This window comes from Ornithorhynchus anatinus, chromosome 1 (assembly GCF_004115215.2).
Source record: "Ornithorhynchus anatinus isolate Pmale09 chromosome 1, mOrnAna1.pri.v4, whole genome shotgun sequence".
NCBI classification, from domain to species: Eukaryota; Metazoa; Chordata; class Mammalia; order Monotremata; family Ornithorhynchidae; genus Ornithorhynchus; species Ornithorhynchus anatinus.
Window position 1 is genome coordinate 10,392,505 of NC_041728.1, and position 16,323 is coordinate 10,408,827.

The window sequence follows — 16,323 nt, forward strand, 5'->3', positions numbered from 1 at the left end:
GCTTAGTACAGTGCCTGGCACATAGTAATCACTTAAAAATATCACAGTTATTATTATCTGCATTTGCTAAGTCATCTAGTGGTTGCTGAGCCTAGCAAACAACCGGGCCTAAATTGCAGCTATCTAGAAAAGAAAAAAATTCACTAAAGAACAGGAACGATAAGAACGGAAAGTCACTGAATAAACATACAAACATGGCATAGGGTACCCATTCCTGCAAGGAAAATGAGGAAGTTCAGTTAGCTTTAAGTGACTGGGGATCTGGTGTTTCAACTGTAAGCTCTTTAAGGGCAGGCACTATGTCTACTAACTTGATTGCAATTTCCCAAGTGTTCCTACCTGCTAAAAGACTGGCTGGGCTCCAGGACTTTGGCCTGCAAACTATTTTTTTTTCTCTCAGCGAGGGAGAAAATCAACCAATCAATAGCATTTCTTGAGCAAAGTTGGAATAACTCTTTGGAGAAAGGGTTGGTCGGGAACACATGTAAAGGTGGGGACCCCTAAATTTTCAAAGTAAAGTCCAGTGTTTCAATGAACAAACTCCTCTAGACTTGCTGTGGATGGGGAATGTGTCTGTTACATTGTTATAATGTACTCCCCTAAGTGCTTAGTACAGGGCTCTGCACATGGTAAGTGCTCAACAAATATGAACTGACTGACAAACTCCAGTACATTACTGTTGTAATTTGTCACTCTAGCAGCCTAGTTATCTTCTAGATAATGGTCCAAGCTACTCCCAACTTAATTTGGATGTTCACCCCACTCAGACGACCATGGAAATTAGTCTTCTCAAAATAGTAAAACAGCCTCCAGGAGAGGCTATTTGGGCAAGGAATTTGTTGAGGGATCAAAATCATTTTCATTAGAAGCGTCGGTTTGTGGAATTCCAGGTTTGTAGAATTCAAAGCCGTCCTTACCATTAGCACAATAATCATAATTATACAAATTATCCTCATAAACATTTGCCCTGGCATAATTATCTTCACTTATTGATCTCAAAGCCCTTGAAATGTATGAATGAATTGTACAGTTAAGCTTCCCCATTTACTTTCGCTGGCAATGGTTAATTGAACATATTCAGCCATCAGGCTTATGAGAATTCATAATTCCATCTCATTCTCTATTAAATATGCAATCACAATGACAGTAATCACCCAAAACAAAATCTGGATGGTCCTTGTTTCATCCTTCTGTCTCCACTGAATCTAAAGAAGGCTTTGCCCTGGATATTTTCAAGTCAGTTTTTCTTTTCCTAAAACTCCACAGTAGGTTCACACACTAGAAGGAAATTTTCCAGTGGACTTTACAACTTTACGGCCCGTGAAAAGAGAGGCCTTCTCATTTTTATGGAGAATTCCAAGCCCGACCCAAATTCTGGATGTTTTTTAATCAGAAAAAAGGTGGTTCGCGAATCAAAGATAAAGGTCGTGTTTGCTCTGCTCTTAGAGCTTAGATGGTCCCAGAATTGTAACCAGAAACCCGGACGAGAAGAGGCATTGTGAAATTGCTTCTTCAGTGATTTGTATTAAGGGGAGGCAGCCTTGCCTGGAGGAGTGAACACGGGATTGAGAGTCACGAGGCCTGGGTTCAAGTCCTAGCTCTGCCGCTGGCCTACTAGGCAATCTTGGGCTAGTCACTTAACCTTGCTGGGCTTCAATTTCCCCCTCGTAAAGAGAGGAACTGTGTCTGATCCTATAATTACAGAATAATCAGAATATTTTTGGAGAACTTACTTTGCACTAAGCAGTGAGCTAAGTCCCAGGGTAGAGACAAGAGACTCAGAGCGGCCACTGTCCCTCACCCACATGGAGCTGGCAGTCTAAGAGGGGAGGAAACAGGTACTGAATCCCCATTTTGCAGATTAGGAAACTGAGGCTCATGGAAGTTAAGTGACTTGCCCAAGGTTACACAGTAGGCATCTCCTAAAACAAACTTTTATTAAGATAAATTTACAATAATAAACTTTCTACTTTTTCTACTTTCTACTTCTACTCTCTATTTTTTCTTTTGTTTGGAAGTTCCCTGAGGTTTACATCTCTCTACGCTTCTCCCATTTACCTCCTAAAAACCCTGTTTAGTGTCCAACCAATATTATTATATATAATATATATATGTGTGTATTATATATAGTATATATGCATATATACATATATGTATATCAATGTACCCTACATTAAAGTTTGGGCCTAGCATTTTCTCCAAGAATTCAGTTACTCCCTGTATATAATGATAACACAATTAGCAAGGATTTTTGTCTTTCAGATGTTCTGCCGAGTCCCTGTCATAATGTGGAAATAAATGTTTTATGAATAACGCTTCCTAACGGAAAATAAAAGAACTGAATCCAGAGGCATCCTTCTACAAAATACAATTCTGAAATATTTTCATGCATTGAAATTTTATTCTGGAGATTGCAACTGATCAGCTATAGCCCAGAGCAATGGGAAGGAGAGATCTTCTAAGATTTTCTAAGGTGGCCTTAGAAGAGCTGCACGGACTAATTATGACAATAACTGCGGTGTTTGTTAGGTTCTTCCTATGCGGCAAGCCCCCTCAGAGTCGCACCTGGAGAGCTTCCAGTACTCTACCGGTCTCGACTATGGGAGGAAGAGTCAAGCTGAGGCATGTCCATTCCATTCCTAGCTTGGGCTGTGGCTAGTGAGTGGAAGGCAAACTGCTACAAGTCAAAACTCACCTCTGCTGGGCAGCAGGGATATGGGAGAGAGTCAAGGGCAGAGACTCAAGTTAGGAGGCAATGGTAAACCACTTCCGCATTTTTACCAAGAAAATTCTACGCACCCACAACCAGAACAATTGCAAGTGGAGGTGGGGCACTCTGGAAGAGTTGTGTCCATGGCATCATTCCGGGTCGGAGATGACTCAACGGCATAAGACGAGACAAGATGTCTCAAGCACTGTTCCAAGCACTGGGCTATATACAAGGTAATCACATCAGATATAGTCCCTGCCCCACCTGGGGCTCACGGTCTAAGTAGGAGGGAGAACAGAGATTGAATCCTCATTATAAAGACGAGAAAACTGAGGCACAAAAAAGTTAAGTGACTCGTCCAAATTCACACGGCTGGCAAGTGCCAGGGCTTGGATTAGAATCCAGGTCCTCTGACTCCAAGGCCCGCACTCTCTCTCCTAGACCATGTTGCTCCTCTAGAGGAAAGAGCACAGGAACTGGAGTCAGGAGACCCGAGTGACTTTGGGCAAACCACTTAACTTCTCTGTGCCTCAGTTTCCTCCTCTGTAAACAAAGGACGTGTTCTCTCACCCCCTTAGACTGTACGCCCCATGTGGGCCAGGGTCAGAGACTGGGTGCCGTTCGATTCTCTCGGCTGATCTCTACTACCAGGCACATAGTAAACACTGGACAGACACGCCTATTATGAATCTAAGGGCTGTGAACTCAGAGTGCCGGGTCGCTGGGAAAGGCAACTTTCTGGGCTATACTCCCTCCTGAAGCCCCGACCCCCAAACCCAGTGATCGCCTGGGCCTGGTTTAAGGTGGGCGGTGAGGTCACCCCGAAGTAAGTTCAGAGGAGACCCTGGCGGCTTCTAAGCCAGGAGCCAGGCAGGGCCAGAGGAGCAGGCTGGAAGTCCAGTTAGACCTATACTCTCTCTTCCTCTCTGGCTCTCTCTCTCCCCCCCCTCTTTCTTTCTCCCTCCGCCTTTCCCACTCTCCCTCCATCTCTCCATCTCCGTCTCTGTCTCCCTGTCTCTCAATCTTTCCTTCTTTCCCTGTCTCTCTCCCCGTTCCCGCTCGCACGAGGCACCGCCCAGAAGGTGGCCAAAGCCAAAGTCCCGTGTTCCCAATCCCCCACGTGCCTCATCCCAGAGCAGTGTTTAAGCCCAAACCGAGTCCCTAGCGGCTCCGGGTGTGGGGGCCGGAGAGGGGTGGAGGGATGGTGAGCCAGCCGATCCCCCACCCACCTGTCCGTCCTCCTCCCCCGAGCCCCCCGCCGCGCCCTGTTTTGCTTTAAAGAGGGGAGAAATGGGGAATCCGTCTTCGAACGGGCCAGCACCGAGAAGCGGGACGAGGGGGCGGGAGCCTCGCCCGGGCAGCGCAGGGAGCTGGGAACCGGGATCTGGGCGCTGGGAGCTGCAAGATAGGAGGGCTGGGAGCCGGGAGACGGAAGATAGGAGAGCCGGGAGCCGGGAGATGGAAGATAGGAGAGCTGGGAACCGGGAGCCGGGAGGGCTGGTAGCAGGGAGCTGGGATCTGCGAGGTGGGAGGGCCGGGAGCCGGGAGCTGGGAGCCGGGAGCCGGGAGCCGGAACCTGGGAGGACTAGGATCCGGGAGGCGGGAGCTGGGAGAAATGGAAGCAGGGAGCTGGGAGGACTGGGAGCCGGGAGGAGGGAGCCGGGAACCGGGACCTAGGAGGACTGGGAGCCGGGAGGTGGGAGAAATGGAAGCAGGGAGCTGGGAGGACTGGGAGCCGGGAACTGGGATCTGGGAGGACTGGGAGCCGGGAGGTGGGAGCTGGGGGAACTGAAAGCAGGGAGCCGGGAAGACCGGGAGCCGGGAGGAGGGGGCCGGGAGCTGGAATCCGGGAGGACTGGGAGCTAGGAGCTGGGAGAACTGGAAGCTGGGGGCTAGGAGCTGGGATTAACTGGAAGCAGGGAGCTGGGAGGACTGGGAGCCGGGAAGAGGGAGCCGGGATCTGGGAGCTGGGAGGCGGGAGGAGGGAGGCGGGCGGGCGCCGACCTCCCTGTGGATGCCGGCCGGCCCGGAGCCAGAGAGCGCCGCTCCCCTCGCAGGGCCGGCCACTGCTGCCCCGGGAGCCCCGGCCAGTCCGACGGCCACCGGGGGGCACGGGGGGCACGGGGGGCACGGGATTAGAACCCAGAAGCAGTGAGCGGCTCGGAGTAAGCGCTCAATGAACACCTAGGGCCAGTCGCTTCACTTCTCCGGACCTCAGCTATCTCATCCGGAAAATGGGGATCGACACTGAGCCCCACGTGGGACGGGGACTCTGTCCGACCTGATTAGCTGGTATCCACCCCAGAGCTTACTACACGGTTGAGTACCAGCACACGGGACTTAACAAATACCACTGAAGATAATCAGAAAAAATAAAGACACCGATCGATGGATTGAAATCGATGAAAAAGCAGGCTGTCGGACACACACACCCAGGAAAAATTCGGGGAAGCCTGATGGGGGGGGCTCTAGGTGAGCAAGATGGGGATGGTTGTGGAGCCTGGGTGGCTATTTGGGGTTTGGACGTTCATTCATTGTCATTCGATAGTCTTTACTGAGCGCTTACTGGGTGCAGAGCACCGTACTGAGCGCTCGGAAGGTACGACTCGGCAATAAAGAGAAAGAATCCCTGCCAACACCGGGCTTACAGTCTAGAAGGGGGAAGACAGACATCAAAACAAGTAAACCGCCATCGATAGAAATAGAATTACAGATCTAGACGCATCAAAACAAGTAAACGGGCATCAGTGTGGCTTCGTGGAAAGAGCACGGGCAGCTTGGGAGTCGGCGGTTGTGGGTTCTGATCCCGCCTCTATCCCTTGTCGACTGTGTGACTTTGGGCCAGTCCCTTAACTTCTCTGGGCCTCAATCACCTCATCTGCAAAGTGGAGATTGAGACCGTGAGCCCCACGTGGGACAATCTGATAACCTTGGATCTACCCCAGCGCTGGGGCCGGTCCTCGCCACATAGGAAGTGCTTAATAAATGCCATCATCGCTATTAATATAAATCCAATCACAGATCTATACACGTCAAAAGTAGACATATATACATTAGTGCTGGGGGGCGAGGAGGCGAGGGGGGAAAGGTGAGGGGGCGAGCACTCAATGGAGGCTCCGGGTGGGGGGTTGGCGTTCAGGCTGAGTTGGGCAGAAAGGAGGTGTTGGGTGATTCGGCCCGGGGGGACAGAGGACACGGAGGTGAAACGGGGCGAGCCCGCGGTGTGGCTCACTCGACAGAGGACGGGCTCAGGAGTCAGAGGTCATGGGTTCTAATTCCGGCTCCGCCATCTCTCGACTGTGTGATTTTGGGCAAGTCACTTCACTTCTCGGTGCCTCGGTTACCTCATCTGTAAGATGGGGATGAGGACCGTGAGCCCCACGTGGGACGACCCAATTACCTTGGATCCACCCAGCGCTTAGAACGGCGCTTGGCGCATAGTAAGCGCTTAACACACACCAAAATTATTGTTCTTCTCGGTGCCTCGGTTATCTCATCTGTAAGATGGGGATGAGGGCCGTGAGCCCCACGTGGGACGACCCAATTACCTTGGATCTACCCCAGCGCTTAGAACAGTGCTTGCCAACATTACTACTGTCATGATGACGGGCGGGGGTGGGCGCTGCGGGTCCGGACCGCGCCGCCGGGGGGCGCTCTGGGCGGCCACGTGCTTCCCGCTCTCCTCCCGCCCACATTCCCGCCTCTGCCGGGCTGGCGACCAGGGTCACCCTCCCCCCCCCCTCCCCTCCCCAGGCCACGCCCCGAGCCGGGGACACCGTCGGGATCTCGGCCCAGGTAGATCTGACGTCAAGATGGCTTTCGTCGACTTGACGTGGAAAGAAACTCATTTCCATTCCGGCTGTCGGGGCCGGGGCTCCAGAGCCGCGGGAGCCGGGCAGAGCCGGCCGGGGCAGCTGGGCGGAGCTGGACGGAGCTGGGCTGAGCTGGGCAGAGCTGGACAGGGCAGCCGGGCGGAGCCGGGCGGAGCTGGGCTGAGCTGGACAGGGCAGCCGGGCGGAGCCGGGCTGAGCTGGGCTGAGCTGGACAGGGCAGCCGGGCAGAGCTGGGTTGAGCTGGACAGGGCAGCCGGGCAGAGCTGGGTTGAGCTGGACAGGGCAGCCGGGCAGAGCCGGGCTGAGCCGGGCTGAGCTGGACAGGGCAGCCGGGCAGAGCTGGGTTGAGCTGGACAGGGCAGCCGGGCAGAGCCGGGCTGAGCTGGGCTGAGCTGGACAGGGCAGCCGGGAAGAGCTGGGTTGAGCTGGACAGGGCAGCCGGGCAGAGCTGGGTTGAGCTGGACAGGGCAGCCGGGCAGAGCTGGGTTGAGCTGGACAGGGCAGCCGGGCAGAGCCGGGTTGAGCTGGACAGGGCAGCCGGGCAGAGCCGGGCTGAGCTGGGCACAGCTGGACAGGGCAGCCGGGCAGAGCTGAGTTGAGCTGGACAGGGCAGCCGGGAAGAGCCGGGCTGAGCTGGGCAGGACCGGCCTGGGCGGGACCGGGCCGGGAAGAGCCCCTCCATCGTCCCCGCTAGCTCCGAGGAGCGGGAGGAGAGGTCCAGCCTAGTCCGGCCGCCCCCGATGGCCGGTGGCGCCTGGGCGCTGCGCTGCGTGGCCTGGGCGCTGCTCTGGGGCTGCGGGGCGCCCGGGCCCGGGACCGGCCCGCAGAGGCAGTTCGTCAACCAGTGGGCCGCCGAGGTGCCCGGGGGGCCCGGGGCCGCTCGGGCCATCGCCGACGAGCTGGGCTACGACCTCCTCGGCCAGGTAGAGCGGGCAGGGGGCGGCCGGCGGGGGGCACGGGGGGGGGGGGGTTGGGGCGTTGGAGGGAGGAGGACCCGGGGGGGGGGGGGAGTAGGGGACAGATGGGTGAGCCCTCCCTCCCCGCCGTCCTCCCCATCCTAAGTCCTCTGGGACCTCCCGTCCGCCCGCGGAGAGGGCTGGGATCCCAGCGCTCGGCACAGAGTGAGCGCTTAACCAATATCACAGTTATTATCCCAAGTCTGCTGGGAGCTCCCCGGATGGGGGCGGGGGGCGCTGGGGGTGGGGGTGACCGACCTCCTCCTAAAACCGCCGAGCCCGTCACTGGGCAGGGGTTGTCGCTATCTGTTGCCGAACTGTATATTCCAAGCGCTTAGTACAGTGCCCCGCACGTAGTGAGCGCTCAATAGATACTATTGAATGAACGAATGAACCACTGGGAGATCCCTTCCCGTCTGCCCGGGGGGGGGGGGGGGGGGGGGATGCTGGGACCCCATCCTAAACCCGTTGGGAGTTCTCTTCCCAAACCTCGGGGGTCCTGGGATCCCATACGGAGCGTGCTAGGAACTCCCTCCCCGTTTTCCCAGGAGGTGAGCTGCCGGGACTCCATCCTAAAAGCGCCGGGAGCCTTCTCATACCTCGGGGGGTGCTGGGACCCCTCCCCTAAAACTGCTGGGAGTTCCCTTCCCTCCCGCCTTCTCCCCCATCGACCGACCTAGCCGTCCAGCGGGGGAGACGGGGGCGGGGGCTGCCCTCTTCGGGGAGCGCGTGGATGCCCTGGAGCGTGTGAGCGAGTCCTTCTCCATCGGTCACTTCCTGCCCTTCGCAGCTGGTCCCGGTTCCCACCGCGAGTGGGCAAGGGTGGGGTGCTCTGCCTTCACCCCCACATCCTCCCCAACCCTCCGGTCCGGGACGGGGCGGTCCTTGGGGGTCGATCCCCCAGGACAAGGATGGGACCTGCTTTGGTCCAGGGGACCGTCCTGGAGCTTCCGGATGCTGAGGCCCTGCGGGGGCTGCCGGCCTCAAAATTTGCAACTCTACAAGCCGACCAACGGGACCTGCCCGCTGCCTGCTCTGGCTCCCCGGTTGCTTGAAGATTATGGAGATCGGATTGGAGATGCCCATCGGAGTCCAACGGCACCCCCCGCCCCCCTCCGTCTCGCTGGTCCAAGTCCCCTCCCCACATTTACAGTACGTCCCCCGAGGGTCTGTACTAAAGTCGGATTCGGCCTCCTAGCCGGGCATCCCCGTGCCTGGGACTCGTCTCGACGGTTGAGCAGCCTATCTGGCCTTGAGGAATCGCCTAGACGTGGGACTCCTGCATTCTGGCTCTCTCCCGGCCATTTCCACAGTCCATCACTACCTCCCTAGACCTTCCCACTGTCCGCCGCCACCGCCCCCCTCGCCCCCGCCAACCAAGCCCAGGAACAGAAATCTGGACGGGCGGGATGTCGGATGTGTTTGCGGGGGTAGTCCCTGGGGATCAGAGCCGCGGACAGGATTGGTGAGAGAGCTAGCCAAGGCCACGGAAGCCAGTTTACTATTTCCCCTAGCCTTAATCTATTTTAACATCTGTCTCCCACTGTACATTATGTCGCACTGTGATTTCCCAAGTGCTTAGTATGGTGTTCTGCATACGCTTCCTGCACACACCGTACTAAGCACTTCAGAAAGTACAAAGTACACAGAAAGTGCTCAGTAGATACCACTTATCGATTGATTATCCAGCCGGGAGCGGCCATCCAGCCACAGTTCAGTGGACCTGCATTGCCCGGGTCCTTGTTAGAATCTTTCCAGGGAGAGACACCCGTTAAAGGAGCACAACCCTAAAGGCACCCCTTCCCAAATGAGCTGAGCATCCTAAGGCAGCATCTTCCCCCCCAGAGCCAAGGTTGATGTATCCAAATCTTCTCTGATCCAGATGAGTGAGGAGCTGGGTCAGGGATCATTCTGTCTTTCCCGAGCGAAGCATCTCCGACTGGAAATCGGTCAGTCGATCGATAATGAATCACATCTATGGAACACTTACCGTAGGCAGAGCACTGTACTGTTTGGGAGAGTATATCAGAACCAAGCCGCTCAGAGACTCACCATTTTTCTCTTCATGGGACCCAGAAATCGACTATCTCCAAGTCGCCTAAACCTGAAGTCTGTCTTTAAATCAGGGCCGGGCCAAGAGTCTGGAGATCACGGCATTTGCCCTGAAACACACGATGACTCAGAGGAGCAGTTACAGTACCCCAGCTCTTGCCTCTAATCCCACAGAACCTCTTCCATTCATTCATTCATTTGCATTTATTGAGCATTTACTGTACTAAGCGCTTGGGAGAGTACATTACAAAAATAAACGGACACATTCCCTGCCCAAAACGAGATTACAGTCTAGAGGAGGAGCTTACGTTCCTGCTACTACAATCTATGGGGTTGGAGAGGTAGGAGTGAAATGTCATCGACCATAGAGCACGGGCCTGAGAGTCAGAAGGTCATGGGTTCAAATTCCGGCTCCGCCACTTTGCTGTGTGACCTTGGGCAGATCACTTCAACTTCTCTGTGCCTCAGTTACCTCATCTGTAAAATGGGGATTGAGAGTATGAGCCCCACATGGGACGGGGACTGTGTCCAGTCAGATTTACTTGTAACCACCCCAGCGCTTAGCACAGGGCCCGGCACATAGTAAGTGCTTAACAAATGCCATCATTTATTATTATTATTATTATTATTATTGTTCTGAATATAAGGACAGATCTTAATACAACTCAGAGCTCAAAGTGTGTATCTACATCTGCCATTCTTCTAGATAATCAAAGCCTTTATTTGCAGGGGTCAAACCTCCTAGCAGGTTGGAAAAAAGAATAGCAAATATTCTTCTCTCCCCATTAGGTCTTAAGCCCTTTGAGGGCAGGGATCTTGTTTACCAACTCTATTATGATCTCCCAAGTGCTTAGTACAATGTTCTGCACAGCATAGGTGGTCAATAAATACCGCTGGTTGATTCCGATACGGTGGCTCGCACGGTAATAATGATGGCATTTGTTAAGCGCTTACTATGTGCCAAGCACTGTTCTAAGCGCTGGGGGAAATACAAGGTAATCAGGTTGTCCCACGTGGGGCTCACATTCTTAATCCCCATTTTACAGATGAGGTAACTGAGGCGCAGAGAAGTTAAGTGACTTGCCCAAAGTCACACAGCTGACAAGTGCCGGAGCCGGGATTAGAACCCACGACCCCTGACTCCCGAGCCTGTGCTCTTTCTACTGAGCCACGCTGCTTCTCCATGGTAGCCAGATGGGAGTAGAGGGACTTCTGAGGTAATTCAGGCTAGTAAGACCCCAAGTGTTAGTTTGCATTCTTTGAGTTTGGATCAGGGATCTAACTCGTTACCAGAGGCTGCCTCGGGGTTCGGGAAGTTCGGTTGCTCTGGGGACGGCAGCGGGGTCACAGTCAAGGCCAGGGTCAATCAATCAGTCATATTTACTGAGTGTTGACTGTGCAAAGATCACTGTGCTAAGCCCTTCAGAGGGTACAAGAAAGCAGAGTTAGTGGACATTGTCCTTGCCCAAAATGAGCTTACAGTCTAGAGGGTCTGGAAAAGTGCAAAATAATGCCTGACAATCAGATCAGAATGCTGCTAAGTTACAAGTCGGGGCTCTGAGCATGGCCTAGTGAATACAGCACGGGCCTGGAAGTCAGAAGGTGGGCCTGGGAGTCAGAAGGTCATGTGTCCTAATGTCGGCTCTGCCGCTGATCTGCTGTGGGACCTTGGGCAAGTCATTTCACCTCTCTGGGCCTCAGTTCCCTCCTATGTAAAATGGGGATTAGGACTGTGAGCCCGTGTGGGACAGGGACTGTCCAACCCAATTTGCTTGCATCCGCCACAGCATTTAGTATGGTGCCTGGTGCGTAAGTCCTTAACAAATACCATAATAATAATTATTATTACTATTAATGGTATGGAAGTCCTGTCTGCTTGGCCCAAGCACCAAGATATTAAATTGGAGTCTAATGTTAGTTCCGACCTGACTAATTGACTCCAAAAATGGAATTTTTCCAGGAAAACAACACCCATTCCATACAGGCCCACATTCACCTCCTGATTTATCCAGTTATTTCCAACAAAGAAAGTGATATATGAATCCACTGGCGATCTCCAGGAAGCCTGGGCCAAAGCACGTTTTGGAAACAGGATTGTCCAGATAATTTAAATGTGGACACCCAACAGAAGTTTTGACCTATCAAAACTGATTTATTTTGGGGTTATTTTCGATTAGAAGCGAAATGATTGAATCATTAGGCATCCCACTTCTCTATCGCGTCACTGGTTGGCATTCACTTAGGAATAGTTATATTTGTCAGAGAGCATTGCTTCTTTGGGAAAAGTATTTTTATTTTAAATTCTACTTCTACAGATTGGATCACTTGAAAATCACTACTTGTTCCTGCATAAAAATCACCAAAGAAGGTCTCGGAGAAGTGCCGTTCATATCACAAAGAGATTATCAGATGATGATCGCGTAAGTGCTCCGACTTTGCCTTTAGCCACCACCATTCAGAGATGAATGTCATCTCGTGACTTGATTTTGATGGGGTTCCGTCCGCTGCTGATCTGTTCCTGGTCGCTTGCCGTTTATTTTGAGGTTTTAACTTTCCACAGTAATTTCAGTGTTTTTTGGTTGAGGGAAATGGTTAAATGGTGACTGTATTCCTCCCTGCATCTGAGTGTCTATTCCAACCATGGAAATGAACTTCAACCCACAATCCTCAGGTCTAAAGTAATCTGGGTATTCCCTAAAAATTTAATCAGAGTTTAGGGAAATACCATTTTGTTGCCTCTGCCTTTCTATTATTATTATTATCATCATTGCTCTTTAATATTTCCTAAGCACTTACCATGTGCCAAACACTGTACTAAACAGTGGGGTAGATACCTTACAATCATATGAGACACAGACCCTGTCCCACATGGGGTCCACAGTCTAGGTTGGTGGGAAGATGGGTATTTAACCCCATTTTCAGATGAGAAATCTGAGATATAGACAAGTTAGTGACTTGCCAAAAGTCACACAGCAGGCCAATGGCAGAACAGGGATTAGAACCCAGGTCCTCTGACTCCCAGGTCCACGCTCTCTCCACTGGAAGAAACCGTATGGTGCTTGTGCAGCATTTGAGGGGAGGTTTTAGCCTGTTGGATGCCAACAGATGCTTGCAGTCCTTGGCTCAATGGTTTGGAGAGCGATGGTTGGTCAAAGTAGGGAAGAGCAATGGCAGTTCTACAGGCTGAGTGGAATCTTTCCTGAATGGCTTTGGGAAGCTCTTTGTGAAACTAAATCCCGATGTGGGCATGGCCTCACCTCTTGCATTTGGGAATGATATGGTTGGTGCCATTTTCTCTGAGTGTGGTGTCGCCAGAAAGCCCAAATGCGAGTCTGCCATTTGTGTCATCTAAGATCTGGTGAGCTCCGGGCCCATGATTTAGGGGTCATGGCTCTGCTTCCCCCTCATCCCCCACCTGTGGTCTACCGGCTTACCAAACCTATGCCGTGTGTCATCAGGCTGTTCCTTAACGGATCCTCTGAGCATTTCTTCCGCTCAGGCAGAAAAAGAAATGAGCTCGAGCCTCTGGCATGAAATATATATGTCTCGGGGGAAGAACAGATTCCTATGGCATTTCTATGCCCCTATCTTGGAGAAAAGCAGAGTAATTACACACACAGGACACGGATGCACCATGAAATGCAACCTTGAGTTACTGGTCCCACGCCAGCCCAAACTCCAGGCCTCTGAGGCAGGCGAGGAAGGTGAGAAAGCAGTCAGAATCCACTTGACTTTCTCACCACACGAATGAGACTATGACACCCCCCTCTCCTCCAGGCAGAGATCCCTGCCTCTGTCCCACCGCTGAACGCTGGTGAATGCAAATGGAGAGAGGGCGAGGGCTGGAGAGAAAGAAGTGGTCATCGATTTTTATCGTCAAGGCAAGGAATCAGGAGATGTCCCAAGGAAATATAATACAGTGGGGTCCGCGTTTAATGAGCTCGCTAAAAGCAAAACTTTCCTAATGCTCACCGCGCATTCACTCCTGCCTAGCAACTGCCACCGACTCACAGGAAACATGGCCACAGGCTTCCGTGCTCAAGCCTCAGCCTGGGCTTTTGGTGGGTGGGAGAGAGCAGGCAGGTGTGAGGCAGAATTTTGCAGGTCCCAGTGGCAGCTATAAATACCAAAACCTTTCCCATAGCTCCCTGGTAACTCCGAGATCCATTCCCTGTTCTACAAGTGATGCTAGCAAGACCCACAGACACAGATACTATTATAGAGAAGCGGCGTGGCTCACTGGAAAGAGCCGGGGCTTTGGAGTCAGAGGTCATGGGTTCGAACCCCGGCTCTGCCATTTGTCAGCTGTGTGACTTTGGGCAAGTCACTTAACTTCTCGGTGCCTCAGTTCCCTCATCTGTAAAATGGGGATTAAGACTATGAGCCCCACGTGGGACGACCTGATTCCCCTGTGTCTACCCCAGCGCTTAGAACAGTGCTCGGCACATAGTAAGCGCTTAACAAATACCAACATTATTATTATTATTTTATGAAGCAATTTCAGCAATCAGAATCCACACCAGAAAGAAGTAAATATCTTTTTTAAGAAATTCAGTTATTGATAAAATAATGTATTACCCAAGGGGGGAAAAAACAACCTATGAAAGAAGATTCATGAGCCCCATGTATGAAGTCACAATTTTACTCCGCAGTTATCTCTTCTGGTTTGAGATGTTTAATAATGATTCTTGCAATTCCCTGCTCTTAAAGCAGTGTCTTGGTACACAATAAGTACTTAAAAATACCATTACTATTACTATGAAGTTCTGATTATAGGCAAGAGAGAAAGCATCGTCAAATGCTAGAAACATTGTGTGATAACACAACAAGGGACAGCCTTTTTGTGTGCACAGTTTAGCCAGGACTGTGTGTCTTGCCTTAGCCGTTTTAAGCCACATACACCCTCATAGGTGAACTTCACCTCTAAGTTCCTCTGTAGACCGTAAGCTTCTTGTGGGCAGGAATCGTGCCTACCAAACCTATAGCACTGTACTCTCCCAAGGGCTATTTACAGTGCTCTGCATGCAAGTAAGTGCTCAGTAAATACCCTCGATCGATTGATTCGTCATTTGTGTCTTTGACTGTGAGGGACAACACTCTTTCTCCATTTATATCTGCTATGCATAGATTACATTCTTAACAGGAAAGTGTCACCAATTTATCACATTCACTCTGTAGTTCCTCAGATCACAATACCACACTAGGACATGTTGGCATAATTTATTCATCGTCAGTCGTATTTATTGAGCGCTTACTGTGTGCAGAGCACTGTAAAAATCCCTCGGGAAGTACAATTCAGCAACAAATAGAGACGATCCCTGCCCACAACGGGCTCACAGTCTAGAATGACATTAAGCAGGATGATTTACCTACAGTTTTCTTATTTTTGTATTCGCATCGTATCGACTGCACTTCCATGTCCTCTGGGACATATGTGTCTTGTCTCGGCTGGTTTTCAATCTGGGGCATCTACTGGGATTTGCTTATTTTTATTTGAAGTTATTTCTTTGAAGTTCTGAGAGGCATGTCACCTTACAGGTGAGAAGCAGTTTCTGCGCGGCACAGACGCTGCAGAAGGAAACACCGTGGCATAATGGCTAGAACACGGGCCTGGGAGCCAGAGGACCTGGATTCTAAACCCGGCTCCCCCACTCACCTGTTGTCTGATCTTGGGCGAGTCGCATAACCTCTCTGTGCGTTAGTTTTCTTAACTGCAAAATGGGGATTCACTGCCTGTTCCTCCCTCCTACGTTTAGACTGTGAGCCCCTTGTGGGATAGGGACTGTATTCAGCCTGATTAACTTGTAGCTACCCCACAGCTTAGTATATAGTAAGTGCTTAACAAATACCATTATAAAAACAAACAAACCCCCCCCCTCGCAATTGTGGAGTCAAAACAGATAGTAATTAAAAGGTTGCTCATTGGGCTTTCAAGGTTCTCACTATTTGCCTTCTATGGGACCTTGGGCAAGTCATTTAACTTCTCCATTCCTCAGTTGTCCATCTATAAAATGGAGATTAAAAACCGGTTCTCCCTAAGTCTGTGAGCCCTGTGTGAGACAGAGATTATGTCTGATCTGATTATATTTTATCTACCCCAGTCCTTGGCACTTAAAAAAAAAAATCACAATTATTATTGGAGTTGGTAAGGTCAGCCTTGTTTGTCAGAGGGCAAAATAATTGCGGTGATAATTGCGGTGTCTGTTATGTGCTTACCATGCCAAGCACTGTGTTGGGGTGGGTACAAGTATTCAGGTCCCACATGAGACTCACAGTCTAAATAAAAGGGAGAGCGGGTGTTGAATCCCCATTTTGAAGACGAAGGAACTGAGGCCCGGAGTGGTTAAGTGACCTGCCCGAGGTTACACAGCAGGTACCGCAAGAGCTCAGATCCTCTGACTCCTTGCTCTTGTCATTGCTCTTTCCACTAAGTCACACGGTGAGACATAAATGAAGACAGTTTTATAAGACATGTCTGACCCAAGGGTACTGTAGGTGTTCTGAGGTGGAAATACAGGCGCCCAGACTGTGGTTTCCCAAAGCCAAGGTGGGTGGAATCCATCAAGTGCCACGGATGCTAATGTGTGCGAGGGAGGAATTTTCCCACTTCCTTAGCACTCCATCTGATTCTTCACCTCTGAGCCCACCCAAAGTTCAGTAGGTATGCTCCCCATGCTCTTAACCTTGACCGAGAAACCTCATAAGGCAGGGGCTGAAGTTCATATTTGTAAAGTGGCTGGCCTCTTGCCTCGCTTGGCCTCATCTTCCCACC

General features: G+C 51.6%; 1 protein-coding gene across 2 annotated transcripts in view; it reads left to right on the plus strand.

Annotated features, from left to right (window-relative positions):
* The first annotated feature begins 6,559 nt into the window (after positions 1–6,559).
* PCSK1 (proprotein convertase subtilisin/kexin type 1) overlaps positions 6,560–16,323 on the plus strand; it is a 40,819-nt gene continuing 31,055 nt past the window's right edge. For both annotated transcript variants that reach the window (XM_029066969.2, XM_029066978.2), the window contains exons 1-2: positions 6,560–7,466; positions 11,867–11,971. In XM_029066969.2, coding sequence (XP_028922802.1) covers positions 7,284–7,466; positions 11,867–11,971 — 288 coding nt within the window. In that variant the 5' untranslated portion in view covers positions 6,560–7,283. The remainder of the gene's footprint in view (positions 7,467–11,866; positions 11,972–16,323) is intronic.